Raw genomic sequence first — 26,496 nt, 5'->3', positions numbered from 1 at the left:
CACATTGTCCCAGTGGGGAAGGGTCAGCATCCAGAGACTGAGGTTATTCAGGAAATGGGAAACATATTTTTTCTTTCTTTGGCCTATCTCTGACAAACTACTGTTCTGCTGCATAACATTTTTATTCTCACTGGAGTATGACAAGCCGCAGAATGGAGCAAATATAGATTGCAGACATTTGTAAAATGTTAGATGACTTTCCCTCAGACATAAGTAATAGGTATTCTGGTTTAGGTGCAGGAAGAATAATAATTCACTCAAGGGAAGCTATTGCAATAGGTCCTGAATCAAATATCATTGGAAACGGTGAAATATACAGGATTGTCACTGTCTGATGTTTTTTCCCTCCTTCATCCTAAAACTAGCCATAATCCATTATTTCAAGCTGTAAATGACCATGTCATTTGGGCGCGATAAGTGCCCAAGCTTTCACCACTTCCACCACCATGGTTTGTGGTACACTGATTTTCCCTTATTTGAATTTACTAGTCACTTCAATCCTAATGTCTGTTTTTAGCACATATGCTGGCCTTTAATTTGCAATTTACATGGATGATAGGGCTCTATTCAAAAACCTGTCCCTGCTGCCTTTGTGGTGTTCACCTCACCTCATGTGGTCATTAGGATGAACAGCATATAATTAGCTGAATCCATGTAAAGCTCTGCAATGCAAGTGCTTGTATGTACACGTAGTTTTCTTTAAAAAACAAACTGGTAGCAAACAAGAAATGTTAGTTTTAAGGATGGGTGATGATTATGATAGCATTTTATCTGAGTTTAGCTGTTGATCGTACTGTGTCACTCTTTGTGGGTTAAAAATGCTAAGATCTGATTTGTGGGCAAACTGCCAGCAGATTGAAGCCTACTTAGCTTGTCTACTAGGCTGACACCATATGGATGCAAACTTACTTTCTGGTTGGCTTAAAGATACTTTAAAAATATTTGCAAAAAACGGATAGATATATTTTCTTTTTTATGCATTCTTTCTACAAACCGTAATGGTTCAGAGCCACAGTTCGTGAACGCTGACCAATCAGCTGAATTTGTTAAAATCATGCACAGATTCGAATATTACATTTGAAAATAGGAATTTTACCTTTAGGTTTGTGATAGCTAAAGTCTCAAGCTGAAGGAATCTCAAAGGAGCCTATGATGCTGAAATATAATACTGAAACGTATTGTAAGGTCTTAAGCAACAGAAGAAATTCTAAAAGACCCTGCAGTAATACAGAAATGATGCGGATGCATTGATGCAATGCCAGATTTTATTTTCTGCTCTCTAATTTCCACACGAGGTTTTGATTGGATTGAAGCTTTGAAGTATCAAGGGAAATTTTCTTGATCATGCAGAATGATTCAACAAAACAACTCATGAAAATTGGCTTGTGACTTGGCACTTGTACTTCTGCAAGGGAGAGAGAAGGTCCAGGGAAAAGAAAATTATAACTTGAGGTCTTGGGACTCTGGAATATTTCAGAGGTCTGTGCAATTTCCCTGCATGCCCTGATGATCTCATTTAAAGGAGAATCTTTGGACGTATCCTGCTCATGCTTGGCCTTCAGGCTAAGGCCCTCCTAGCCCATTCATTATATTCCTGGCTTTTTCCTCAGTCAAGAATTTTGTGCCCTGAACATCTCATGCTGAAACATGAAGGAAGATGTCACCTCAACTTAGTGGCTCCCCAAGAATCCCTGTTATCATGTTTGACGGGAGGAGCATTTAATAAAATACCAACTACAATGCTGCAACTGAGAGAAAAGGAGTATTTGTGGCACTTTAGAGACTAACCAATTTATTTGAGCATAAGCTTTCGTGAGCTACAGCTCACTTCATCAGATGCATTCAGTGGAAAATGATTCATTAAAATGGGACCATTTTAACAAAATCATGTGATTCTTTGGAATGCTAGCACTTTATTCTAGTCTTAAACAAAACCATTTTTATGCTAACATTATCTTGTATATTTCTGAATTTTTTTCTTTATCTTGTTAATCTGTGTGGGGGGCTTACTAAATAATCCCTAGAGAGACAAGGTGGGTGAGGTGATATCTTTTATTGGACCAACTTCTGTTGGTGAGAGAGACAAGCTTTCGAGCTTACACAGAGTTGCTGCTGCTTCTTCTGAAGAGCTCTGTGTAAGCTCAAAAGCTTGTCTCTCTCACCAACAGAAGTTGATCTAATAAAAGATACTACCTCACCAGCCTTGTGTTTCTAGTATCCTGGGACCAACATGGCTACAACAACACTGCATAAATAATCCCTGTCAAGTAGGACTGGGGTGGAATAAATGATTTTATCTGGAGGTTTATTGCTTTTGGTGGCTGAGTTGATAAGTCATTCAAATATGATTTATAAACTTCTAACTCTGTTTTTTAAACACAACTGTCTTTTGTTTGGCAGGTGTCATATAAGAAAGATGTGCAAGATACACACAGATACACTGAAGTGCTGAACAGGCCAGACATAAAGATGGCAAGCAAGATATCAAAGATAATAAGCAATGTATGATCTTCAGTGACCCTTTCTGTCAGTTTTAAAACTTACTGACTATTTTATTCATTTCATCCTCTGTCAAAGTGTAAAGAATGCTGTCTAAAATGTAAAAACTTAGACACCTAAAATGTAAAAACTTAAGACACCTATATTTAGCCATCTGTGTCTTCCTACATGTTGGGACAGTACCTAGCATGTTTTGGCTGCTACTGTAATAGTATGTAATATAGTTTAATTTTTTTATTGTAGAAAAATTAAACTATCCAGAAGACTGTAAAACCAAGATTTTCAAAGGTGACTAGAGATTTTCGTTTCTTAATTTTTAGCTGACCAACTTGATACACCTTAAAGGACCCTGATTTTCATAGGTGTGTGCACAGTATTTTCTAAAACCCAGGCCCCTTTAAGGTGGCTCAAGTTGAGCACCCAGAATCACTAATGTCTTTTGAAAATCTTCACCTTGGTTTTGAATAACTTTGGGACATGTTTTTGCTCTAGTCAGTTGTAGGTACTATACCTACTGCCAGAGTTACACTGCCTTCATAGTGTAAAATCCTAATTTAGCCAGTGGACATAGTTTGAGGTGCGTCACAGAATCTTTTGTGGGTACATCTGCGTGTTCCTTTTTCAATACATTTTAGAAAGAATGTGCAGTGCATCTGCAGGGGAGTTTGTTCAGCTAGAAATATCATGTAACATCCACCCTGTGGCCAAAGTCCATCTGTTACACCAGTGCAACTCCATTAACTTTAAGGGGATTGCACTGGTATAACTGAGTGGTATTTGATCCTTTATTTGAAAGAGGCTGGCACTCTCTCAGCCTAGTCTTGTTCTAAAACTATTTTCAGCCTCTAAAAATAATCTTTTGTAAACTCTGGACCAGATCTTCAGAAATGCTGGTCCACTTTAACTCACTCCGACTTTATTGGGAACAGTGGGAGATCACTATTTCTCAGGCTTAGGCTCTGTATTTGGTTAAACTTGAGTCTTGTGAGTGAAGTTCACTGTATTTCAAATAAAATAAATTTATATTTTTAGAACAGATAAAGCCTGGGAAGGCCTTCTTTTCAGAGCTGATTAGAGCATTAGTGAGACTAGTGTCAGTTCAGGTCACTTAATGATACTTTCTGTTTTGTTAACTATAATGCTTACATTTCCTTTGATAAAACGGAAGCAAATACAGTTTAATTGTGATTAGTATTCATTTCTTTTTTTAAAGGCTGAATATAAGAAACGAAGAGGAGAAATGAATAAGGAGACTGCTGTACTCGGAAGACCAGATTTTGAGCATGCTAAGGAAGTTTCTAAACTTTTAAGTCAAGTAAGATTGTGTCAATCATTCTACAATGACTTCATTCAGATATCTCATTCCTAGTAACATAATCAAATATTTAATCTTTAAAAGATTATCTGTAATTGCATGAAAATCGGAAGAGAATGTTTCCAAAACTATTTCATACTGAACTGCAGTAACTGGTAAATTTAAGATACTTAGAAAACAGTAGATACAAGTTTTAGACAAAAGTACAATGCGCCGTTTGACTCAATTACAGTTTGTCTGCTGTGGAATTGGTGTTGTGCTATTTTATACAGAGTTTCTAGGATTTCAGAAATATTAACTATCTGTAATTTGTGGCCAGATTCTGTGATCCTTACTCACTTTGCATGGTACCTTACTCCATGATTAGTCCCATGAAGTAATTATGACTTTTTGTGTGTGCCACTGCTCGCCTTTGTGAGTAAAGGGTCAGAATGAGGTCCTCCGTATTAAAAAAAAAAAAATCTTTAGTTACTGTTATTCATTAAAATCAAGGAAATGAAAGAATCAAAATTGGAGTTACTTTAGTTCATATTATTTTATTTGATTACTAGACACAGAGCTATGGGGCCTAAAATTCTACCTTCTGTTCTCTTTTAATATTCTTTACTGCTGCGGTTCAATCCCATTCAGAAACAAAAACTTTCAACATGCTGAGCCGTTCTTTTCACAAGTTCTTTAGCGCCCCATGGCATGTCCCTCACTAGTAATCCAATCAATCTGCACTCAAAGCATTTTCCAAATCAAGGGGCAAATTCTGCTTCATGTAGGTGAGCATAACTCCCCTTGATTTGACTAGGTGGTAGTCTTCTCTTGAATTGAAAAGCCATGAGTAGAGCAGTACCTTCTAATCTAAATGTATATGCTGAAACAGTATTGTGTTTGGTTTTAAAGAGGGCATGCTCCTTTTGGTAGCACTAAATATTGCCCCCAAATATCTGCTATGTAATAAGAGGTTTCATGGGAAATTGCCCTTTTTCTTTAAGGGACACTGTTACTCAAAAGCTATAAAGTTTTTTAAAACAATTTTTACTTGCTTTGTCAAGATCAACTTTGAAACTCAAAATGGATTTTGTTTTCCAATAAGATTTATTTCTTCCACTTTGTAATTTATTAAATGCTAATTTCTGTGCTGATTGAGAAGGCTTGTTTAATAGATTCCTGGTATTTGACTGCATGTTATCACTCACTGCTTTGGAAGCAGCTTGCGCTCTCCCATTCACTCTATAGAAAGGAACATCTGCTAAGCTCTTTAGATCTCTGTATCAGTGCTAGGAATCAGAGCAAATGTTAGTTGTTAAATTAATTATGAATGATTTTTGAAAATGTGCACTTCTTGTTTTTTTCTTTCTGTGTGAGAGAGCTCACTGGAAAGTCTGGCTGGGTTGTGTACATGTAGACAGTCCTGCAGTGGGATGGCTCTCCAGGTGCACACGACCAGTCAGCCTGTCCTCAATTTCACCAGCTTAGCTGGCCAGCAGATTTTCAAATTGCAAGAGTTACAAAAACAAGGGACAAAAATACTTTTATAAATCCAGCAGGGACATGCCAGGACAGGTGCTATAAACAGGGATACTGCACTTCCCTGCGACAGCTGCATCAGGAGCAGGCTTCAGCTTTCAAACTTCAAGCTGTTTTTGATGCATCCATGTTTATAACAGAGAGAGCAACAACAAAACCAGAGAACCAAACCATGGCTAGTTTTTGTTAATCAAAAGAAATGTGGGATTTTTCACATAACTATAATCCCAAAAAATGGCTGAATTTCATCTTTGAACAAAGACCACACATGGCAAATGTCACTCCAGAGTGACTGATTAGAAAATGTATGAGCATGTGAAAATAGCATTTTATCTTGAAAAGTATTTCACAACCTTAACTTAGTGTTCAATATTGGCACAACTGCTGTGATTGTTAGTAACCATCACAGTAATAAAACAGTATTAGCTATAGCCTAGTCTGGTGCTGAGCCATTTCACCATGCAGAACCCAAATTCAGTGTACTTCCATCTCTCCTTTCTTATTCTTGGGATTCTCTCTTGAACAGAAACTGATCATCGTACTAAACTGGAGGTTTTGTGATGCAGTCACATGACTATTGGGGGCTATGATGGAAGCTAAATTCCACTTGTGGAGTCCTACAATGGCAGGGTTGCCAGGCCTTGAGGATTGTCCTGGAGTCTCCAGGAATTAAAGATTATTCTTTAATTAAGCATTATATCGTGATGAAACCTCCAGGAATACTCCCCACCAAAATTGGCAACCCTATGCAATGTTGAACCAATGGTATGCAATGTACATTTCATTAGCACATACTAGAGCGCAGAGGAGCAGCTGAAACAGCCTAGCACACATTGGAGCTGGTCCTTATTGTAAATCAGATGAGCCAGTTGAGGATGGGAAGGTGGTATATGTGCACTTTTATGTCACATGTATGGTGGAGTGAATGTGTTCTATTATATATATGTTTTCATGCCACACTAATCATCATAGCACCTTCCAGTAGTGCATCAAGCAACATAGCTACACATCTGTCACATGTTGTTTGTTCTCTCATCTTTTTCCCAGAGAGAGAAGCACAGGGAGTGGAATGTCCCTTTGTTGTTGTTAAATATACCTCTTGTTATGTGTTTATACTAGACAAGGCAAGAACCAAGAAATGAACCTTGCTCTTGGAGTGGAAAGTGGTGAGGTTTGTGATAGTCCTTAGTTTTTGGTGGAGTTCATTCCACAGTCTTGGACCACCCCAGGGAAGGTTTTTTCTTTACTCTATTGTTGAGATCTCCATTGTGCCACAGGAGTGAAGTTGTAAATTCCAACCTTCATCTCAGAGCTTTAAGCAGTCTTTTAGGTATCCTGGGCCTAGGCCATAGATCACTTTAACGAAAAGGACTGAGATGGTTAAATCAATTCATAATTCTATGGAAAGCCAGTTTAGAAAGCAGAGGACAGGTATGATGTGCTCACGATAGCCTGTGTTGCTGAGGAGATGGGCTATAGCATTTTGTACCAGGTGGAGTTTCCTAAGTGCTGAATACTTCATGCCAAGATATATCACATTGTTAAATTCCAGCCAAGAGGTGACAAAGGCATGAATAACTGAGGCAAGGTCTTCATCCACCAGAATGGGATGGAGTTTCTTAGATAACTGGAGATGATAGAAAGCATTACTTGCAGCCATTGTGATGTGAGAGCTCAGCATCCACGGGAAACCAAGAATACTCCTAGACTATGGACTTAGTTGAATAATTGTGGATGTGAACCTGCAATCAAAAGAGACTTCACGGTAGCTGCAAACTCCTCAAAATTCTTCTCTTCTCACCAGCATAAGCTCTGTTCACCAGGGGTTCAGCTTCAGCCAGTTGTTCCATGAGCTGAACTCATCCAAGGACTGGGCCATTTTGGTGGAAGTGGTGTGTTTGTATTTGGTGAAGACAGGTGGAGTTGCGTGTCAGCTGTATATTGCTGGCACTTGAGTTCATGTCGTCTAGTTAACCTAGTGGTCGCATGTATCAGGACTGACAATCCTGAGTGTTCACAAATCATACATTCTTTTTATTTTTCTTCTGCTTCTTGAACCTTTGGATTTCACATTTTTTAGCAGCCAGGAGGAAACTAGAAACTGCGAGAACCTTTTTTTTTCTCAAATGAAAGCTGAGATTCTCAGGTAATCACATTACTCCAGGAGCTGGGGCTTCAAGAAAAATATCAGATATTTTAAGACTCATGATGTAATTGTGAGCATTGGTGACACGGGTGAAAGTAGGACAGGAAGATGATGATGTGTTTTAGTGTTGTATGTATGTGTAGACAGTGCAATGAGTACAGACAAGGAGAGCAAGGAGAGGTTAGGTGGTGTGGGTGTAACCAAGGGAAAAAGGAAACAAGGGCATGGTAGCTGAACAGAGTGAAGAAGATAGTGTTTGACTGACACTTAAGACTGTGCCAAGTCAGGGTCTTTTAAAAAAGAAATAAATCATGTGACACTCAACAGCAAAATGGTGGTGTCACTGGATTAGTGAATTTACCCACAGCACCATCTTTCCCTCTCTTTGTACTTTTAATGCTGATTAAACAGTAACTTAATAGGCCCCTGTGAACAAATGAAGCTTTAGTATTTGTTTTCGGATTATTATAAGGCAAATATTATAATTTAGACTATTCTTTATTTTATAATTATAATCTCTATCCTGATAGCATTGAGGTTATGTTTTTGTCCAGCTATACCAGAAGAAAGACGGGAGACACTTGGTATGGCTAATTAGGCCACAACTTTGTTGTTAGATCTCTGGGACTACCCGGCAGATTAAAGTGTGCAGTGCAGTGAACTACATGATCATTTCAGTGTTTACCTGGGTGCTTCCATTAGCCCCCCACCCCTTTCCATCCTGGTCCCCAGCCAACCCGTTGCTGGAACCTTACCAACCCCCCTCAAATGAGGGTCAAGGTAGGCTATAAAGGGGGGGGGGTTGGATCCCTGCCATACCAATCATGAGCAATTTGAACGCCCCTCCTCCCCATCCCCCGTTCCACTCCTTTAACAAACACCTCCTTTAAATCATTTACCAAGCCATTTATCTGGTCATTGTATCCCCTCTGTACTGGATACCTGCACTGGACGTACGCCCCACACTTACATAATGAGTTGTGACGACATAGTCTAACTGCCATTCCCTACTCACCCTAACAAAGCGCCCCTGAACCCACTGTGGGGAAGGTGGAGAATCCTCCACTCCGCCTTGGCCAATCTGGTGGTGAGAGAAAAATTCCTTCCCAGGCCCCCAAGAAAGGAACAGCTAGCATAATGCCCAGAGCCAGTCGTGACCAAACTTGGTATTTTGCCACTTGGTATTTTGCTGAGAGGGTGGGTGCTGCTCTGCCTGGCTGGGGAAAAAAGGACTTCTCCTGCCAGGCTTTCCCTTTATCAGCTCCCTTCCCTTCTGGTCCCTGGGGGATGAGTCAGCATCGCCATGCTGACCCGCTTTGCTTCTGCAGCAGCATCCATGCTTCTCTATCCCCCATACCCTTAAAGCAAGATATACCCCTTCACCCGGCAAGGCAGACAATACCACCCCCCCACGCTTAAGGTGCAGTGTGATCAATCTCCTCAGTTCTATCTAAAATTAGATTTAAAATAATCCACTGATAAATTCAATATTAAATACTCCCATTATGATGTGTAATAATTGGTTTATGGTAATACACTCATTTGAATATTTGTATTTTACATTAGATCAATTTAATGTTAATTGTTTTAGGAGGGAAATGATTAGAGCTAGGATTTTGTGTAAAATATACTTTATATTGGTATATCAGTAGACATAATACTGTGTTACTGGGATGTTTAAATCATGAAGAGAAGCCCTAAGATTTTTTTCTCTTTATTTCTTAGCCTAATCTCAGTTAGTAATTGGAGGAACTGACTCTTCCATAAGCTAAACATTTCATTTAACTCTGTGCTTACATTACATTTCTTTCAGTATCTAGGTGTCCAACAAGTTTTTAATTTTCTTGGTATGTTTTTGTGTAGTCATGAGGAAATGCTTTTGCTGCAAGTGTCTGCTTTTTATGCTGGTATGTTCTGGGATTCCAGTGGCTGAACGATTTAGATTTTGTAGGTTCTTCGTAAATCTGAACAGTGGGTGATGTCATCCACTTATGAAACTGAACACTCTGTCTGAGCAGCTTTGAACTGCAGATTTGATTTTGGAATGTTTCTGTGGAGCTTCAAAAGATACTCTTCTGTCCAGCTGCAATACTGACTTTTACAGCATTTGTGCAAGGCTAGTGAGAAAATTGTTTATCTGAGCTTTATTTGATGCCAGTGGGATCGTCAGGGATGTTGTTATGTGAAAGACCTGCTAAGTCTGCTCATTCTTGAACAACAATTAGATTGCCAATCCCACACATTTTCTTTATATTAATTCCCACATACTAAAGAAATAAACAAACAAAAGACCTTAATTAAGATGGTAAATAAATATCCATTAATTTAAACCCACCTAATTAGAATCACTTTAAAAAATTCATGACAGTCATAGATAAGCTTCCACCAACATCCTTAATTTTGACTCCCACATCCTTGCTCACTGTCCTACCCAGGTTACAGCATAGCTAGGGATGACATCTTGAGAATTTTTTAAAGTAATTGACTAAGAATGTTTTTGTTTTTAATTAATACCTTTTCTTTCAATTTCATTTTATTTCTTGAAGCTACGTTTTCTTCTTTCTTCCTTTCTTCTAAAAGAAAGCTAAAACAATTCTCAAATCCCACCCCCTAGTTCCCCTGATGACTTTTTAATTTGCCTGTTCTTCTCTCTCTCTCTCTTAGCCATGTTTCTGGCCCTTCCTTAGAAAGGAGAAAAATAGGAAAAGAAAATAAGTAACAAGAGAAAGGTAATATGTGTTTAGCATCCAACAAGATGTTTCCCCTGTGGCTAATCAGAGTTATACTACTACTGGGAGAGATCTTCAGATGCTGTTGGGGTCATCTTACATTACTGCGTTGCTTCCGTTTTTCCCTGAAGTGATGTGCTCTGCGTTGGAGTAGAGAGCGGAGGCAATGATGTAATGCAACAAGACAAGACAGCTGGGCCTGGAGGTAATGGGAGATCACTCCCCACAGTATGAACTTTTACAATCACATAGGTGGACAGCCCTCTTAAAGTTGGGACACTCATCCACATAGGCACCAGTGAGGAGCCCCTTGTGGCCTGGTATTCACTCGTTCCTACACAGGCCTGCCCCAGTGACTTAATTAGAAACAATGCTGCAGAATGCTAATGATAATTTATTACTGAAATACCGAAATTGAAATGTACTATTACAAAATCCACGTAGACCATGGCCTCAGATCACAGCAGCTGTGGGATGACAAACCAGTTGCATGGAGAGATCCTGTTTGCTCTGATGATTTCACACTTAGCAACAATATTAAAGGCCATATTATGCACTCTGTATGAACAACTTGATGTCATTTGTTGATGTTATGATGTAGCCCTAAGTAATTCAGTGTTTATACTCATGTACAATGACTGTACAATGTACTCTGGTCCTCTGGGAATAGTAAGAGGGTTGCATTTGCCACACTGATCTGACCCCTGTATTAGGTGGCTTACTGATTTGGGCTTTCCAATAGAGCATTAATTCTGTCAGATTTGTATTAGGAGCCACACTGGAGATATATCTTTTTAAAAAGGAAAATCCTATAATGTATCCATATATATTTTTATAGTGAATATGAAATTGCCTTTGATAAAGAGTTTGTCCTTGCATTCACATAGGTGCACCTGCAGTTGATCCAAAGCTAATGCAAATATCTAGCAATGTGAACCAGATGAATCTACCATGCAGCCTGATTAATTATTGTAAGTGTCTGTACCAAGCTTACTTTAACACAAGTTCTTTTCATGATAGGTAGCTAAACAGAAGTTTCTCGTTGATCGGGGGATTGATGACATACGTGATAAAATCCAATAAAAGCTTTTAATACCAACCAAATAAGTCCACTCATTAATATAACCAAACATAAAGCAATGTACCGAGAGATAGATTTTAGAATTGACAGCATACTCACAGATCCTTAAACCTTATGAAAAACAAAGAGAAAAATTCAGGCAATGGAGCACATCAGAGTAGGGCACCAACCAGTTGGCACAGTTTCAGGACTTAATACACCCAACATTTAGGGAATGAAGTCATATCTTTTATACCCATCCTTTATGTAACCATACAGATACAGTACATATTTGACCCTTTTATTTATCATCGTAAACTTATTCCTGCCCCTATCCTGTGGGGCACGAATAAATCCTGTGGCATTCTGCGTATCCATAATTATACTTCTGATCACTGACCTAAATATTTGTGTCAATCAGTTTCATAATAAATCATATACGGCAATGCGGTCTAACTGCCTTGTTACTATAGTACAAAATTTTTCAAAAGCCCACAAACTGTCCCCCTATTTCAAGTTAACTTTTGCAAGCTTATGGCATTACCTGTCCTTCTGTGGTCATTTGTTTGTCACATAGAATGTGAAGGCATACTTCTTGAATTGGGGTTAAGTCCTCAGGCGTACATTAACTTACCTAAAAATCAAGCCTGTCACACCATGCCTCACACTAATTAAAACAGGCCTTTTTACTATAGCAAAGCCTAACAACCCAATTATTTGTGTTCTCTTACTTGCCCCCAAGCTTGTTTCAATCTAATAAATATTAAACATCTCAGTATTATACCCAATAATGTCATTACTAACAAAAGGGTGAAATATCAAATTTAGAGATCAAACAGAGCCATAGGTCAACAACCAGAAGTCGATAGATATTCATTCCCAGAGTCAGTCAGTCTGCTAGTTTATAAAGTTTTTCATATTTTCACAAAAAGTTTCTTTTTTAAAAAATACAATATTTTGGAATTCACTTCCTTTGAGAAAGAAATCTGGTTTCTCTGATAGTAATGCAGTTCTTGAATGTATATAATTCATAGTATCTTTTCAAGTGACTGGCTTTTGTTTTTTGTTATTCCTATTAATCAAATATTGGAAATGGTACCTAAATATAATATGGTGGTATAAACTAAAACGGGAGGTGATTATTTTGCAACATGGAAAAAAAAATTTTTTTAAAGAAGAAAACTCTTCCCTGTATAAAATTTGACAAAAAATTAAATTTTTGAAAACAGAACTTCTGAGGTGTTTTAATTACTTTATGGGACACTGATATGGGAATAAAGACAAAAAGCTGCATACTAATTGCAGAGTGTGGCAGAAGATAATGGATGTAAAGTAGGCTTAGATATCTGGTGTCTGATTTATAGTCACAAAAATAACATAATTCAGAATCAATGCTGAACCTTATTTTGCTCTGTTATGCTCAGCAGTTGCAAAGCATTAAGGCATTGTATGTAAAGTTTCCAGATGTTTGATGACCCAGGTACTGGCTATGCATGACATGATGGGTTGAAGATGGAAGATGGCTATGCATGACATGATGGGTTGAAGATGTGCAGGTTTAAATTAAATGTTGAGGTGTATTTTTTACTTTTTAAAAATAGTTTATCTACTTTAAATGTGGTTGCCTGCACCTTTTACCCCTATCTTTTCCCTTTTTTAAAAAAATCCAAACCTCACAGATAGAGATTTTGAAATAGACACTGTCCCCATTTTTAGGTGAAGAAACTGAGGCACGGATGGATTTTGTGTTATCAAAGGTCATAAAGGAAATATGTTGCCGAGCTGGAAATGTAGCTCAGGGCTCCAGTTGCCCAGCCTTATACAAACTGGATGAAATATTGGCCTTGTTGTCGTCAGTGGGAAAACTTGTGTTAGCTACAGAGAGGTCTGAATTTCACTCCAGTTCTCTCTATAACTGAGGGAATAATTTACAGAAAATAGTTTTATTTCCTCCCATTTAGCTATTCAAAGGTATTTTACATTTTTGTCAAAAAAAAAAACAAACCTCTGTGGAGTATTCAACAGTGTATATTTGCTACTCAAACTGTGTTAGTTGTGTTTAGTCAGGTAAATCAAGTGGTTTTATTATTTTTTGTTTATATAAGCACTTTGGTGAAAATGTTTGTGTACACAAATCTAAAAGTTTAATTCTATGCCAGTGAAATTCAGTCAGATGAAAGTTAGTGGAAAACCAGGACATAATGGGCATAGGTGTGGCTGAAGTGAGTTCATTTCTAAATTCAAGTGAATAGTCCTGGTGACATTTTTGAGTGGATGTATGATCCCAGATGTGCCCGGCTGTTATGTACCCTCTCCACAAGAATGTGCTATCAACAATAGTGTCATTAGTGGGTGATACTGAAGATATATTTCTTTTTATTACTTTTGTGTAAAACCATTTTTGACTATAAACCTACTGTGACAAAGTTGCTCTTCTACCTTGGTGGGTCTTGCGCTTATTGGCGGATTTGCTCACCTTGGAGCTTCACGGCAGCCCTCAGCTTGGCCGTTTTTCTGAATTCACAGTCCAGGTCGACTCCTCCTGTATCTGACCAGGAGTTGGGAGCATTCGGGGGGAACCCGGGCCCGCCCTCTACTCCAGGTTCCAGCCCAGGGCCCTGTGGAATGCAGCTGTCTAGAGTGCCTCCTGGAACAGCTGTGCAACAGCTACAACTCCCTGGGCTACTTCCCCATGGCCTCCTCCCAACACCTTCTTTATTCTCACCATAGGACCTTCCTCCTAGTGTTCGATAATGCTTATACTCCTCAGTCCTCCAACAGTCCGCGTTCTTACTCTCAGCTCCTAGTGCCTCTTGCTCCCAGCTCCTCACACGCGCACCACAAACTGAAGTGAGCTCCTTTTAAAACCCAGGTGCCCTGATTAGCCTGCCTTAATTGATTCTAGCAGCTTCTTGATTGGCTGCAGGTGTTCTAATTAGCCTGTCTGTCTTAATTGTCTCCAGAAGGTTCCTGATTGTTCTGGAACCTTCCCTGTTACCTTACCCAGGGAAAAGAGACCTACTTAACCCAGAGCTAATATATCTGCCTTCTATTACTTTCCTGTAGCCATCCAGCCCGACCCTGTCACATATTCCGCCCCCCGCCTCCAACACTATGGGGTTGGGCAACTTCGGACGTCAGGCAGCGTACTCGTGACAAGCCATCTGCATTGCCATGGTGGCTTCCAGCCCGGTGTTGTTTGGTGAATTGGAAAGGTTATAGGGACAGGAACCATCTGGTCACCCTTGCATTCTTCTCTTTATTTCGCTGCATCCATTGGAGGGGTGCATGGTCGGTCACAAGGGTAAACCGTCGTCCCAGAAGGTAATAACGTAGTGTTTCCATGGCCCATTTCACAGCTAGGCACTCTCTTTCAACTACAGCATACTTCTGCTCTCTCAGGAGGAGTTTCCTGCTGAGGTAGAGGATTGGGTGTTCTTCATTTGCGATAGGACAGCTCCCAATCCTACATCAGATGCATCTGTTTGTAAAATGAATTCTTTGCTGAAGTCTGGGGCTATAAGCATGGGGTTACTGCAGAGGGCTGTCCATAGATCCATGAATACTTTCTCTGCGGCATCTGTCCACTTCACCATGTCTGGACCCCGGGCTTTTATCAGGTCTGTCAGGGGACTCGCTCTGGTAGCAAAATAGGGAATAAATCATCAGTAGTACCCCACGACACCCAGGAATGCCCGGACTTGCTTTTTCCGATTCGGCCGGGGCCAATTTTGGATAGCCTCTAGTTTTAGTTGGGGCTTGACCATGCCCTTTCCTACAATGTAGCCAAGGTATTTAGCCTCGGCTAGCCCTATAGCACACTTGGCTGTGAGGCCAGCCCGTCTTAGCGTGTCCAGAACCGCTTCCACCTTTCCTAAGTGGGTTTCCCAGTCAGGGCTGTGAATAATCACATCATCCAGGTATGCCGCTGCATAACTGGTATGGGGCCGTAGGAGCTTGTCCATAAGACGCTGGAAGGTGACAGGTGCCCCATGCAGTCCAAAAGGAAGAACAGTATATTGATACAGACCCTCTGGTGTACAGAATGCCGTCTTTTCTTTCACATCTTTGGCAAGGGGAATCTGCCAGTATCCCTTTGTTAAATCAAGGGTGGTCAAAAATCGGGCATTGCCCAGGCGGTCAACTAACTCATCGATACAGGGTATGGATCGAATTTGAATATCTCATTCAGCTGGCGAAAGTCATTACAAAACCTAGTGGTGCCATCAGGTTTGGGCACCAGCACAGTCGGGCTTGACCACTGACTGTGGGACTCTTTGATGACTCCCAGCTCCAACATCCTTTTTACCTCTGCCTTGATCTACTCCCTTTTTGCTGCTGGAACCCGATAGGGCCTTAAAGTTACCTTTGCCCCAGGGTCTATGATAATGTGGCGATATGCTTCGGTGGTCCGGCCTGGTTTGGTTGAAAACACGTCCTGGTATTGGTTGATGACAAGAACCTCTAGTATCTCCTCTGGACTCCGGGACTCAATTCGTAACCACTTTCGTGCAAGATGGATGAGGTCATATAATTGGGACCACGGGGTTTTGTTTTCCTGGTACCTCCACTCATGATATTGCTGGGCCCACACTGCGGTCGTTACCCCAGATCTGGCCAGGATCTCTGCTTTCAGCTGGGGGTAGTCTGCCACAGCCTCTTCAGGCAAATCATAGTAGGCCTTCTGGGCCTCCCCACACAAGAATGGAGCGAGGATGCCAGACCACTGTTCTCGGGGCCAAGCCTCCTGCAGGGCTGTCCTCTCAAAGGCCAGGAGGTATGCCTCTACATCATCCTCCCGCGTCATTTTCTGCAGCCAATTGCTGGCCCGCATGATCTGCGTCCCATCATGGCCGCAGTTCAGCTCTGTAAGGGCCTTTACCTGGTTTACAGTTCCCGCAACATAGCCCGGTCTTGAGCAGCCTGGTCCATCAGTAGGCGATTAGTCTCTTGCTGCAGCTGCACTGCCTCCTGTTGGGCAGCTGCCTGGACATAGGTAGCCTCCTGCTGGGCAGCCGTGGCTTGTATCAGTACCCGCACTACCTCCTCCATTGTGGTGAAAAAAAAATAAAAATAGACTCTCTTCCCCCTCCCTTTTTTTCCCCCAAACACCGTCCTCCTCCCGCCGCGCTGTGTACACCAAATCCCACTTTTAACACCAGTTGTGACAAAGTTCCTCCTCTACCTTGGTGGGTCTTGTGCCTATTGGAAGATTTGCTCACCTTGGAGCTTCACGGCAGCCCTCAGCTTGGCCATTTTTCTGAACCCACAGTCCAGGACGACGACTCCTGTGTCTGACCAGAAGTTGGAAGTTTTGGGGGGAACCCGAGCCCGCCCTCTACTCCGGGTTCCAGCCCAGGGCCCTGTGGAATGCAGCTGTCTAGAGTGCCTCCTGGAACAGCTGTTTGACAGCTACAACTCCCTGGGCTACTTCCCCGTGGCCTCCTCCCAACACCTTCTTTATTCTCACCATAGGACCTTCCTCCTGGTGTCTGATAATGCTTGTACTCCTCAGTCCTCCAACAGTCCGCGTTCTCACTCTTAGCTCCTAGTGCCTCTTGCTCCCAGCTCCTCACACGCGCACCACAAACTGAAGTGAGGTCCTTTTAAAACCCAGGTGCCCTGATTAGTCTGCTTTAATTGATTCTAGCAGCTTCTTGATTGGCTGCAGGTGTTCTAATCAGCCTGTCTGTCTTAATTGTCTCCAGAAGGTTCCTGATTGTTCTGGAACCTTCCCTGTTGCCTTACCCAGGGAAAAGGGACCTACTTAACCCAGGGCTAATATATCTGCCTTCTATTACTCTCCTGTAGCCATCGGGCCCGACCCTGTCACACTACATTAACATAATAAAACAGTTCTTACATAAAACATGTTCTTCTCTCTCCATATTTGTTGTAATCTTCACTATTGTATAATGTTTGGTGATTTAGGGATGGAGAATTTGTCTTCATTTAAATTCCTCAGTAATCTCTCAATTTTTCATGCCTCCTTTCAGTGTAACATTTCAATATAAAATGTGTTTGCTCTGGTGGCAGGTTAAATACAAAGAGCAATTCAATAAGGAAATGAAGAACCACCAGTATAACCCTCTTGGCAGTGCTTCTTTCAAGCAAGCACAGATGGCATCCAGCTTGGCGAGTGATGTAAGTGCAGTTGTTCTGTATTCTACCTCTCAGCGTCTACGGTATATTGATCGTGGTATTCTGTAAACATCATAATTTTCTTGTGAACAATTGTGCATCTTATTTGATTTACCAAGAGCAACCGCTCACAATATGTATTATATCTGCATCTGCAAGAACTGGGAAATTGAATTTGGAGTTTAACATGGAGATCAGTTTGAAAGCTGGTTGAAAGTAGACTTCAGAGCCGAACCTATATTATGTGGGACCCATTGCATAGTAGTACGTATAGGGCACCAGCCAGTTCAGCCCCCACTTATGAATAAGCCCTTCTTCTGCTAGTGCCTACAGTGCACCCTTCATTGCCCTTTCCTGCCTGCAGCCCTCTTCAGGCTGTGACAGATCCCAGCTCCTTGTTTGTGAGGCTCCAAAGATTTTGATGAATTGCTGTGTGTGCACATGAATCGGGAGGTGGAGCCAAAGTGCAGCATTTCAAGAAAGGAGAGTAGTTAGGGGATTTAATGTAAGTCACTGCCTGCTGCAGTCAGACTCAGATGGGAGAAAGCACATGTGCCATGTGGTGCTGCAATGCCAACAGAATGTTTAACAATGCTTTCATGTGGCTAATGTCATAAATTTGGGCTGTTCTTAGAGGCAGTACTGTGGTCCTGGATAACTTAGGGGCAGATTGTACATGGCCCCTTTGGGGGTGTGCAAAGAAAGGGAGGTTGAATCTTACTCCCCCTTTGTGTGGTTTGGGTAATTGCCAGGCACAGTTGTGCAGCGACTGCTCCCTCTTTACTCTGCAAAGGCTGCACAGTGCTCTGAAGAGTACAGGGGCCCTGTCTTCTCTGCCCCAGTCCAGTGGAGTAAGATCTGTAAAATAGTTAAAAAAAAAAAAAATCATGCCACTAGCAAACAGTGTTATGCTGCTGAAACTTTTAAAGTTTAGACTAGACTTAAAAAAAAAAAGAGGATATATTATATCATGAGGATCTTAACCAGGGTTTTCTAATGTGTGTACGGGGAGACTGGGGAGGGCTTGGATAACTGCATGAAGGATGAATTGGTGTGGGGGAAGTACATGGAAAAGCTATACAGTAAGTACTCCTGGGGGAATTCTGTGCTACTGAGTGCATGCATAATTAATGAGCCATGCACAATTTTAATGTTTTGTGCAGAAAAAAGCTTCTGCTGAAATGTTGCCGTAGTTCCACCTTTTGCCCACTAGAGGGTGCTGTGGCACAAGAACAGCAGCAGCTCCCAACGGAAAACAACTTTTGCAATTCCACCTTTTGCCCATCAGAGGGCACTGTGGCAATAGAATACAGCAGCTGCTCCCAACCAGCAAAAGAAGAGAAAGAGCCTGACTTCTTTGCAACACCTGTCAGGCCAGGTCAGGAGACAGACAGTGTGGGATGCTAGGGCAGGGATGTCACACAGGGGCTCATAAAAGCTAGTGGGAGAGGACAGACTGGGACAGGGGATGAATTGGAGTGGAGGCACAGGGCCATAGGGAGGAGGGAGGTGTAGGACCACGTGGTGACGGGGGAGGGGGTGCAGAGCTACGTAGGGACAGAGGGTGGCTGGGTGGGGGCCCAGAGACACAGGGGGATGGGGAAGGGGTACAGAGACACATGGGGACAGGTGCAGGGTCACATGGGGATGGGGGGAGTAGGTGTCTGAGTGGGGGTGGAGGGACACATGTGGACAGGGGGTGCAAGGACACATGGGGGTGCAGGAACACACAGGGACAGGGCAGATGTGCCTGACTGAATGGGAGAGAGTAGGGGTCAGCCAGAGTCTGCATGGGGGAAGCTCCCTAACAATCCCTCCCCACCCCCCAAAAAAACCTGTTCCACAGTTTTCCCACCCATACCCAAAAACCCTCCAAGTTCACACCCAGGCTCCTTCCCAGCAACTTACTTCCCTCTCCCTCAGCTCCTCCATTACCCCTGACTCCCCCAAGCCTTTGCACTGTTTCTGAGGGGTGCAGAGAATATGGTTCTGTTTGTAGTTTGAATGAATTATTACTCAGAGTTCTGTATTGATATCCCCAGTAAAGAATGTATTTGTCAAAAAACATTTATTGAATCTTTTTTGTTGTCTGTATTGTTAGACATACTTGTTGACAGGTATTTTGAAATAAATGACCAAAAATATTTGAAACTGGTGTGATTATGTTATGTTATTTAGAGAAATAAAATATGCAGAATTTTAAAATATTGTGCATAGCATTTTTAATTTTTGTTGCAGGATTTTTAATTTTGGGGTGGGACAGAATTCCCCCAGGAGTAAAGTAGGCAGGGTGCCGGGGGGGTTGATTGGTTTCATTTTCCTGAAGGGGAAACTCAACTTTTAAAAGTTTGGGAAACACTGCTGTCAGCTATTGGGAATGTATATGATTTGCCATTTCATCGCGTGATTAGGTTCTCTCTCATCTAAGGCTCCATTCATTCTTGTTACTGAAAGCAAACTGTATTAAATAAAAATACATGTACAAAATACTGTTTGATTGTGGGGTAGCTACTCTATAAAGATTTTTTTTTTGCGCACAAGCAGTTGATGAAAAATAATCTGATTTGAGGGAAGAAAGGCAAGAATTACCAATGAACAATACAAAGTTAATGATAAATTGTCCAACTGTAGAACAATATTGTGTAAAGATAATATTCAAATAAAAATCAGTAAGAAGGTATTTCTGATGTATATATCTGCCATAGCCTATTCTGTTTTGAAAAGTCTTACAAAATCGGATATGATTAACTTTACCCTTTTTGAAATGTTTACGTAGTTATCAAAATATTTGCTCACTAGTGGAAAGGAAGCCCTCACTGTATATTGATTTTTCCAAATAGTAGTAAATGAGCACCACCTAGTGGCCATTGTACATATTTCATGCAAGCACTGTAGTAAGATTTTTCTTTTTCTTTTTATAGTGTATGGTATAAATAGAACTTGCTGTATATTTCACAAGTCTTCACTTTGTTATACTCTGTATTCGGTTTTCAGGTGAAATATAAAAAAGATATGGTGGAAAGTCTACACAATCCAGCTTCAGACCTGCCAAACTTGCTATATTTAGAGCATGCTTTAAATGCCAGCAAAATGCATAGTAATGTAAGTTGGCTTTTTTAATCATTACTTTAAATATACTTAAAAAAAGGAAAATGTACCCATTTATGGTCTATATATTGATGTCTATATATCTGCCTACTCTCACCTATAAAAGATTTTAATCTGACACAATTTCTACCATTCCTTTGGCCAAACAGTGGTTGGTTCCTACATCATCTTCATCCCTACAACTAGAGACATTTGTGATCTCCGTAAAAGTTAACTCTCTGGACTATGCTTTGTCCAAAAGCTGGTGGTTTATCTTGGCTGTGATCTAAACAAGAACACTTCATATCCATCCCCTGAGGTCTTCACTTGCTATTTGTCAAGTACAAAATACCTTAGGGTGTATCTACACTACTGCACACTCCTTACAGTGGTATGTAGAGTACATATACTACATACCCCCTAGCATAGGTATACAGTGCAGTGTAGATGGTGAGGCACTGCTTAGGCGAGTAGAGTAAAGGCACACCTGAATCCTGTGGATATGTTCACTACATGGCTCTCTACATGACCAAGCAGTGCCCTGCCCATCTACACAGCTATTTTTAGCAGTGTAGTCTCCCACAGCCTCCCTGCTGCCAAAGTCTTTCTCCGACACCAGAAAAGGCTCCAGCAGTGGGGAAAGGCTCTGGCAGCTCCCCGCTGCTGGAACATGTCTGTGGCAACAGGGAAAGGCTCCACCAAGGGGGAGACTCCACTGCCAGAGCCTTTCCCCACTGCTTTCCCCCTGCCAGAGCCTTTCACTGATGCATGTATCTACATGCACCCTACATGCCACCATCAGTGTTGTGCAGTGTAGATGTACCTTTAGTCTTCAAAATCCTTCATGGTCTTGATCTTTCCCCTGCCCCCATCTCTCTGACTTATTTTTGATTTATTCTCCAGCCTTTCCCTATGCTTCTCAAATTCCATCTTTTTTGTGTTCCACCTCCCTGTCTCTCTATAATGAACAGCAGATCCTTCTTCTAGTCTACTTCAATATCTGGAACAGCCTTTCTGCCCCTAGTGGTCTCAAGATCTATTTTCTTCTACCCTACCTACAGTATGTTATACCGACCACAGTTAAAAGAGCAATTACTGAACCTTTCAGTTTCTACATAGTCCACAGTTCTTCCCTGAAATGTGTATTTCTGTTCATCCTTATCCTGATGTATCCAAACCTACCACCTGTGTGATACATTGTAACGTACACGGTGTATTGTACTTCATGTTTTGACTATGATTTTCTGCAAATAATTATTTGTATGAATGACACCACAAAAACATATTAACAGTATTGTATCGCAAAAATGTAATTCAAGCTGGTGTTTTGTAAGGATAAGTTGTAACATTTACAGGGAAATCCAGAAATGTGCATATATGCACAAATACACCATTGCAGATTTTGTGAGATAGACGTCACTACATATCTGATTTCAGATGAGAAATTAGATTGAGGGGTCAAGTTTTGCTCTCAGATTTCCTAGATATTTATTGTGTAGCATTTGAAATCTAGATTTAAATTTTCACACACAGCCAATCTGAAATTTAGCAACTTTTATATTAGCTTGATTTGTTCTAATTTTAAAATGTCTTTGAGGTTTGTATTTGATCAAATACTGAATATATGGAATTTAGATTACATAGCTTCATTTTCATACAACATTTTGGAGTGAGTGGAATATTTTCTGTTTATTTTGAAAGAGCTTCTGAAGAATACAAATTCAAATGTATAAAGAATTGTGTACATATTTTGAAGGGATAAAATTTACCAAGAGCAAAGAGTGCTCTTGCATTATGGACTCAGTGTTTTATTTTATTTGTACTTACATCCTGTAAGCATCAATCAACAGATAACATGGACAAGGTAATACATCTAAGATTTCCTATTGTTATTAATGCAATTTAATTTCAAATTAACACAGGTATTTGAAACAGGTTGGACAAGTACAGAATTGGTACTTTTCCAGGAGACCAGTTCTATGTCTGGAATTTAGTATAGTAAGAATAATGACTTTAAATATCCAAAAAGAAAAGGAGTACTTGTGGCACCTTAGAGACTAACCAATTTATTTGAGCATAAGCTTGCTCACGAAAGCTTATGCTCAAATAAATTGGTTAGTCTCTAAGGTGCCACAAGTACTCCTTTTCTTTTTGCGAATACAGACTAACACGGCTGTTACTCTGAAACCTTTAAATATCCAGGTTCTTCAGATATTTTTTTTTGTTACCATAAGAGAATGTGTGTAAATGTTGTGTGATGTTTATAATTATTTCCACTAGGAGGCAAATGAACACCATCAAATATGCTTTTTTGTCCTTTGAGCCTAAATAATATTAATTCTTTATTTTTCACAAGCAAAAATATTTAATATTTGTATAAGACAGGTCTCTTTAAAAAAATTCTGAACTTTGTGGCTGTTCTTTGACATTGTTTTCATTCCACCACATTATACCTTATCCCAAAATTGGGTTATTTTTAATTGTTTAAGATTCATTATTAGTGTTAGGTATTTTATGTTATGTTATTGAATGGTACTTTATGTTATGTTGTTTCTTTTATGCTTATTTAAATTGCTCTTTAAATTGAAACCAGTCAATTTTATACATAAAAACATGTTTTGCTGTTCTTTGTTTCAGTATGAATACAAGAAACTGTTTGAGAAAAGCAAGGGGCACTATCACTTTGCCCTGGATACAACTGAACAGATGCATCACAAAGAAAATGCTGTGCTCCAAAGTCAGGTATACACAAATTGTAAATAAACCTTATGAAGTGACAAAAGCAGCTTTCTTACAGTTACTAAATCATGCACAAATCCCATGACAAATTACAATGATGTGAGATACATATAAAGTAATTGGGGTTGCAAGTGGGAGCAGCTGAGTGCCTACATGTTGAATGCTGCAGGAGTGAGGCCCAATGCCACATGTCGACAGGGAAGAGGGTTTTTAAAACTTTTCTTAAATTCAGACACTGCTGCAGTGTTAAAAAAGATCATGAAATTAAAATATCACCCACCTGTAATGTAACATGTCGATCCTTAACTCTTTTGGTTTCACAGTATATAAACCCTCCAGTGTCTAGCTTTGTGATGTTTTCCATATCTTTCTCTGATTAGGATGAATAACGTAAATGCATGTAGCCATACATAAGCCTTGTCGATAAATCTGAGTTGTACTTTTAATTGATGAGAATGAATGAATTTACAAGGCTCATCAAAACTTCAGGGTCCCAAGCCGAAAGATGTCTGCTTCCTTGCTGCACAAGTTATAATCAAAAAGCATATTACAGCGTCCTCAGAGTTATGTCCATCAGTAGTTTTATAACAAGTTTTAGGGCCAAATTCAGGTTGTCGATACTGCCTAAGCATATACAAGAAAAGAGGGAGCTGAGGGTAGACATGGAATAGAATGTAAGACCAACAGCTCTGGCTTCCTTCCCTTTCTTCTTGTGCAGGTTTCATGAGAGGGTGTTTAAGAATTGTAGCTAGAGAGCCACAGAAGAAGATGCCTGTAGGAAGTCAGGTCTCCACACCAGGTTCTGAGGGTCTGGTTGAACCCTAGGCTTGCATGAGCTTTTTGGTTATACCTAATTTGGCTTATGGGAATTTGTTTTCATTTATGGTTTTATATATGCCTAAAAGGTTATTTTTTCTGAGTAAACAGGATACAGATCATGTCCCTCATTCCTGGTGTCCTCTAAATCCACTGGTCTTGAGCTCTAGAGCATTGTGGCAAGGGCATATGTTACAGCAGAAAACCTTCGCTGGTTTGGAACCCACAGAAAGCTTGGCAAAAACATCTAAGTCAAGAGCTCTGAGAGGGGGTTTGGCTAGGACAGAATTTTCTTACTCCATCCCAATCAAACAGTCATCACATTTTGTCATCTACTATAGTTGTGGAGAATATTTATTTATTTTATTTTCTTAGGTTAAGTACAAAGAGGATTATGAAAAATCTAAAGGCAGATCAATGATGGAGTTCACAGATACGCCAATTTATCAAGTTTCAAAAGAAGTTCAAAAGATTCAGAGTGAGGTTGGTACAATACATGTTTGATTTGCATAATAGGTCATAAGAAGTAGAAAGGGATCAAAACTTGAACTGTGAATCATGACCCCTTTAAATTGTAGGTGGTTTGGATTCTAATTTGCAGATACAAACCCATGTCTATGATTTAGGTTTCAGGTTGGTTCCACAAGTTTCAGGTTGGTTCTCTCCTTCCTGTCTGAAACAGAAACCTGTTTCATCTTTTTCCCCTCTGCTCCTCACCTGGATAACCACTTCATTTAATTTCCCTCCTTCTCTGCTCTTTATGTAGTGAGTGTGTGGTTTATCTGTCAGTATATAGAGTGTGGTTGGGAATACTAATGTTCTTCATTGAGAGCTGTCCCTTTGGGTGCTCCACTCTAGGTGTTGGTGCATCCCTGCGCCTTCGCTCGGAGATTTTTACAGCAGTACTCGTACTGGTCGCGCACGCGCAGAGCTCCCTCCTGCCCCCGCTCTGAGTGTACCTTAATAGTATGCATGCGCGACCGGTCTCCTCAGTTCCTTTTCTACCGTCCCCGGCCTGAGATGGAGCTCAGCAGACTCATTAGAAAACTTTCTCCCTTGTTACTCTTACCCTTTTAGATAGTTTGTTACCAGTAGTGTTAGTTATTAGTGTTACCAGTAGTGTGTGTTGGTTTCGCTCTTTAAAAAAAAAAAATTCTCTTAGTTCCTGTCAGCGCAGCCACTTCCGACATGCCTGGCTCCCCAGGCTTTAAATGCTGCTCTAATTGTAAGGATGCCACCCCACTGTCTGATGGCCATGCAAAATGCATAAAATGTTTAGGGGAGTCCCACATCCCCCCAAAATGTGCTCACTGCAGCAAACTTAAGTCTAGGGCACGAAAGGACAGGGAATTGAGGCTAAAGCTGCTCCTGCTGTAAAAATCCTTAGGGTCAGCTTCAGACTCTGGCGCTGATTCCGTCTCTGCTCCACACCACATCTCTAAGAAGATGAAGAAAACTTCAAAAAAAAATCACCTTCTGTTACCCGCAAAGTGAACGTCGCAGGAGAAGGCTTCTCCCAGCAGGTCTACCGGCTGAGCAGTTTTAACGTGCCGGGCTCCTCCAGCGCCATGCGAAACCTGCAGGCGGCTCCGGCGATAGCACGAAGCTCCAGTGCTGAGGCTTCAGGCTTCCAGTTGCCTGCCTCTCAGATGGCACCTTTTGGCACCGTGGTGGAAGCAGTGCTGACACATGCGGACGTGCCTGACCCCCCCACAGGCTATCACCACTCTCCCGGCACTGGCACCTGCTGAGCTGGCCGGCAGCCAAACGACTTTAAAGACACCGGTTCAGAGGAACTTTTTGTCGCAGCAGATTCCTCTCGCACAGCCCTCACCACACAGAGGAGCTTCAGCACTCCAATTTACGCAGTCAAGTGACCTGCTTGTGTCACCCATTCTGCAGTCACTCTTACTGAATGCCTACTTCTCACCAAATGCTCAGCCAGGATCCGAACAGCCTTCTTCCAGTGAGGAGGAAGTTGGTCTACAGGAGGATTTTTCACCATATGAAGTCTCTCATCCTTAGACCCCAATTAATAAAGGTCATAGAAACATCACCTTGTCCTACTCTCAGGATCCTGCCCCGTGGTGTGTAAAGCCATGGATGGCACCACCTATGCCCTTCCCAGTAGCAATATTGGGCTCCGTGGGCATCCTATCCTCGAGACCACACTCGCTATGCCACCTCAACCAGGCCCGACACTGGCCCGGCACCACAAGCTCACGAACCTGCCACTGATGCCAGTCACCAGACAGCACCATCACAAGTGCAGAATCAGGCACGACCTGTCTCTAACCCAGTAGACCCAGTTGTTATACCTGACGAAGCCCTGCTTCCTCCTCCCCTGTCATCTTCAGATGACTTTTCAAAATTTCAAGATCTTTTCAGAAGAGTGGCCAGTGAATTAAGAATTAATCTGGAGGAGGTTCCTGAACAGCAGCATGAG

The 26,496-nt window shown here is 41.1% G+C and overlaps 1 protein-coding gene across 9 annotated transcripts in view; it reads left to right on the top strand.

The window, feature by feature from the left end:
* Positions 1 to 26,496, top strand: part of NEBL (nebulette) — a 399,859-nt gene that overhangs the window by 301,715 nt on the left and 71,648 nt on the right. For 6 of the 9 annotated variants that reach the window (XM_074946050.1, XM_074946048.1, XM_074946049.1 and 3 more), the window contains exons 6-12: positions 2,401 to 2,502; positions 3,713 to 3,814; positions 17,304 to 17,411; positions 20,403 to 20,510; positions 22,333 to 22,359; positions 23,133 to 23,237; positions 24,426 to 24,533. The exons of 2 other annotated variants lie outside the window; for them this stretch is intronic. In XM_074946050.1, the coding sequence (XP_074802151.1) occupies positions 2,401 to 2,502; positions 3,713 to 3,814; positions 17,304 to 17,411; positions 20,403 to 20,510; positions 22,333 to 22,359; positions 23,133 to 23,237; positions 24,426 to 24,533 (660 nt within the window). The remainder of the gene's footprint in view (positions 1 to 2,400; positions 2,503 to 3,712; positions 3,815 to 17,303; positions 17,412 to 20,402; positions 20,511 to 22,332; positions 22,360 to 23,132; positions 23,238 to 24,425; positions 24,534 to 26,496) is intronic. One more of the 9 variants, XM_074946046.1, reaches the window with a different exon arrangement.

This window comes from Natator depressus, chromosome 2 (assembly GCF_965152275.1).
Source record: "Natator depressus isolate rNatDep1 chromosome 2, rNatDep2.hap1, whole genome shotgun sequence".
Taxonomy (NCBI): Eukaryota; Metazoa; Chordata; order Testudines; family Cheloniidae; genus Natator; species Natator depressus.
The sequence above is the reverse complement of the archived record's forward strand: the minus strand, read 5'-3'. Positions and strand labels throughout refer to the sequence as shown.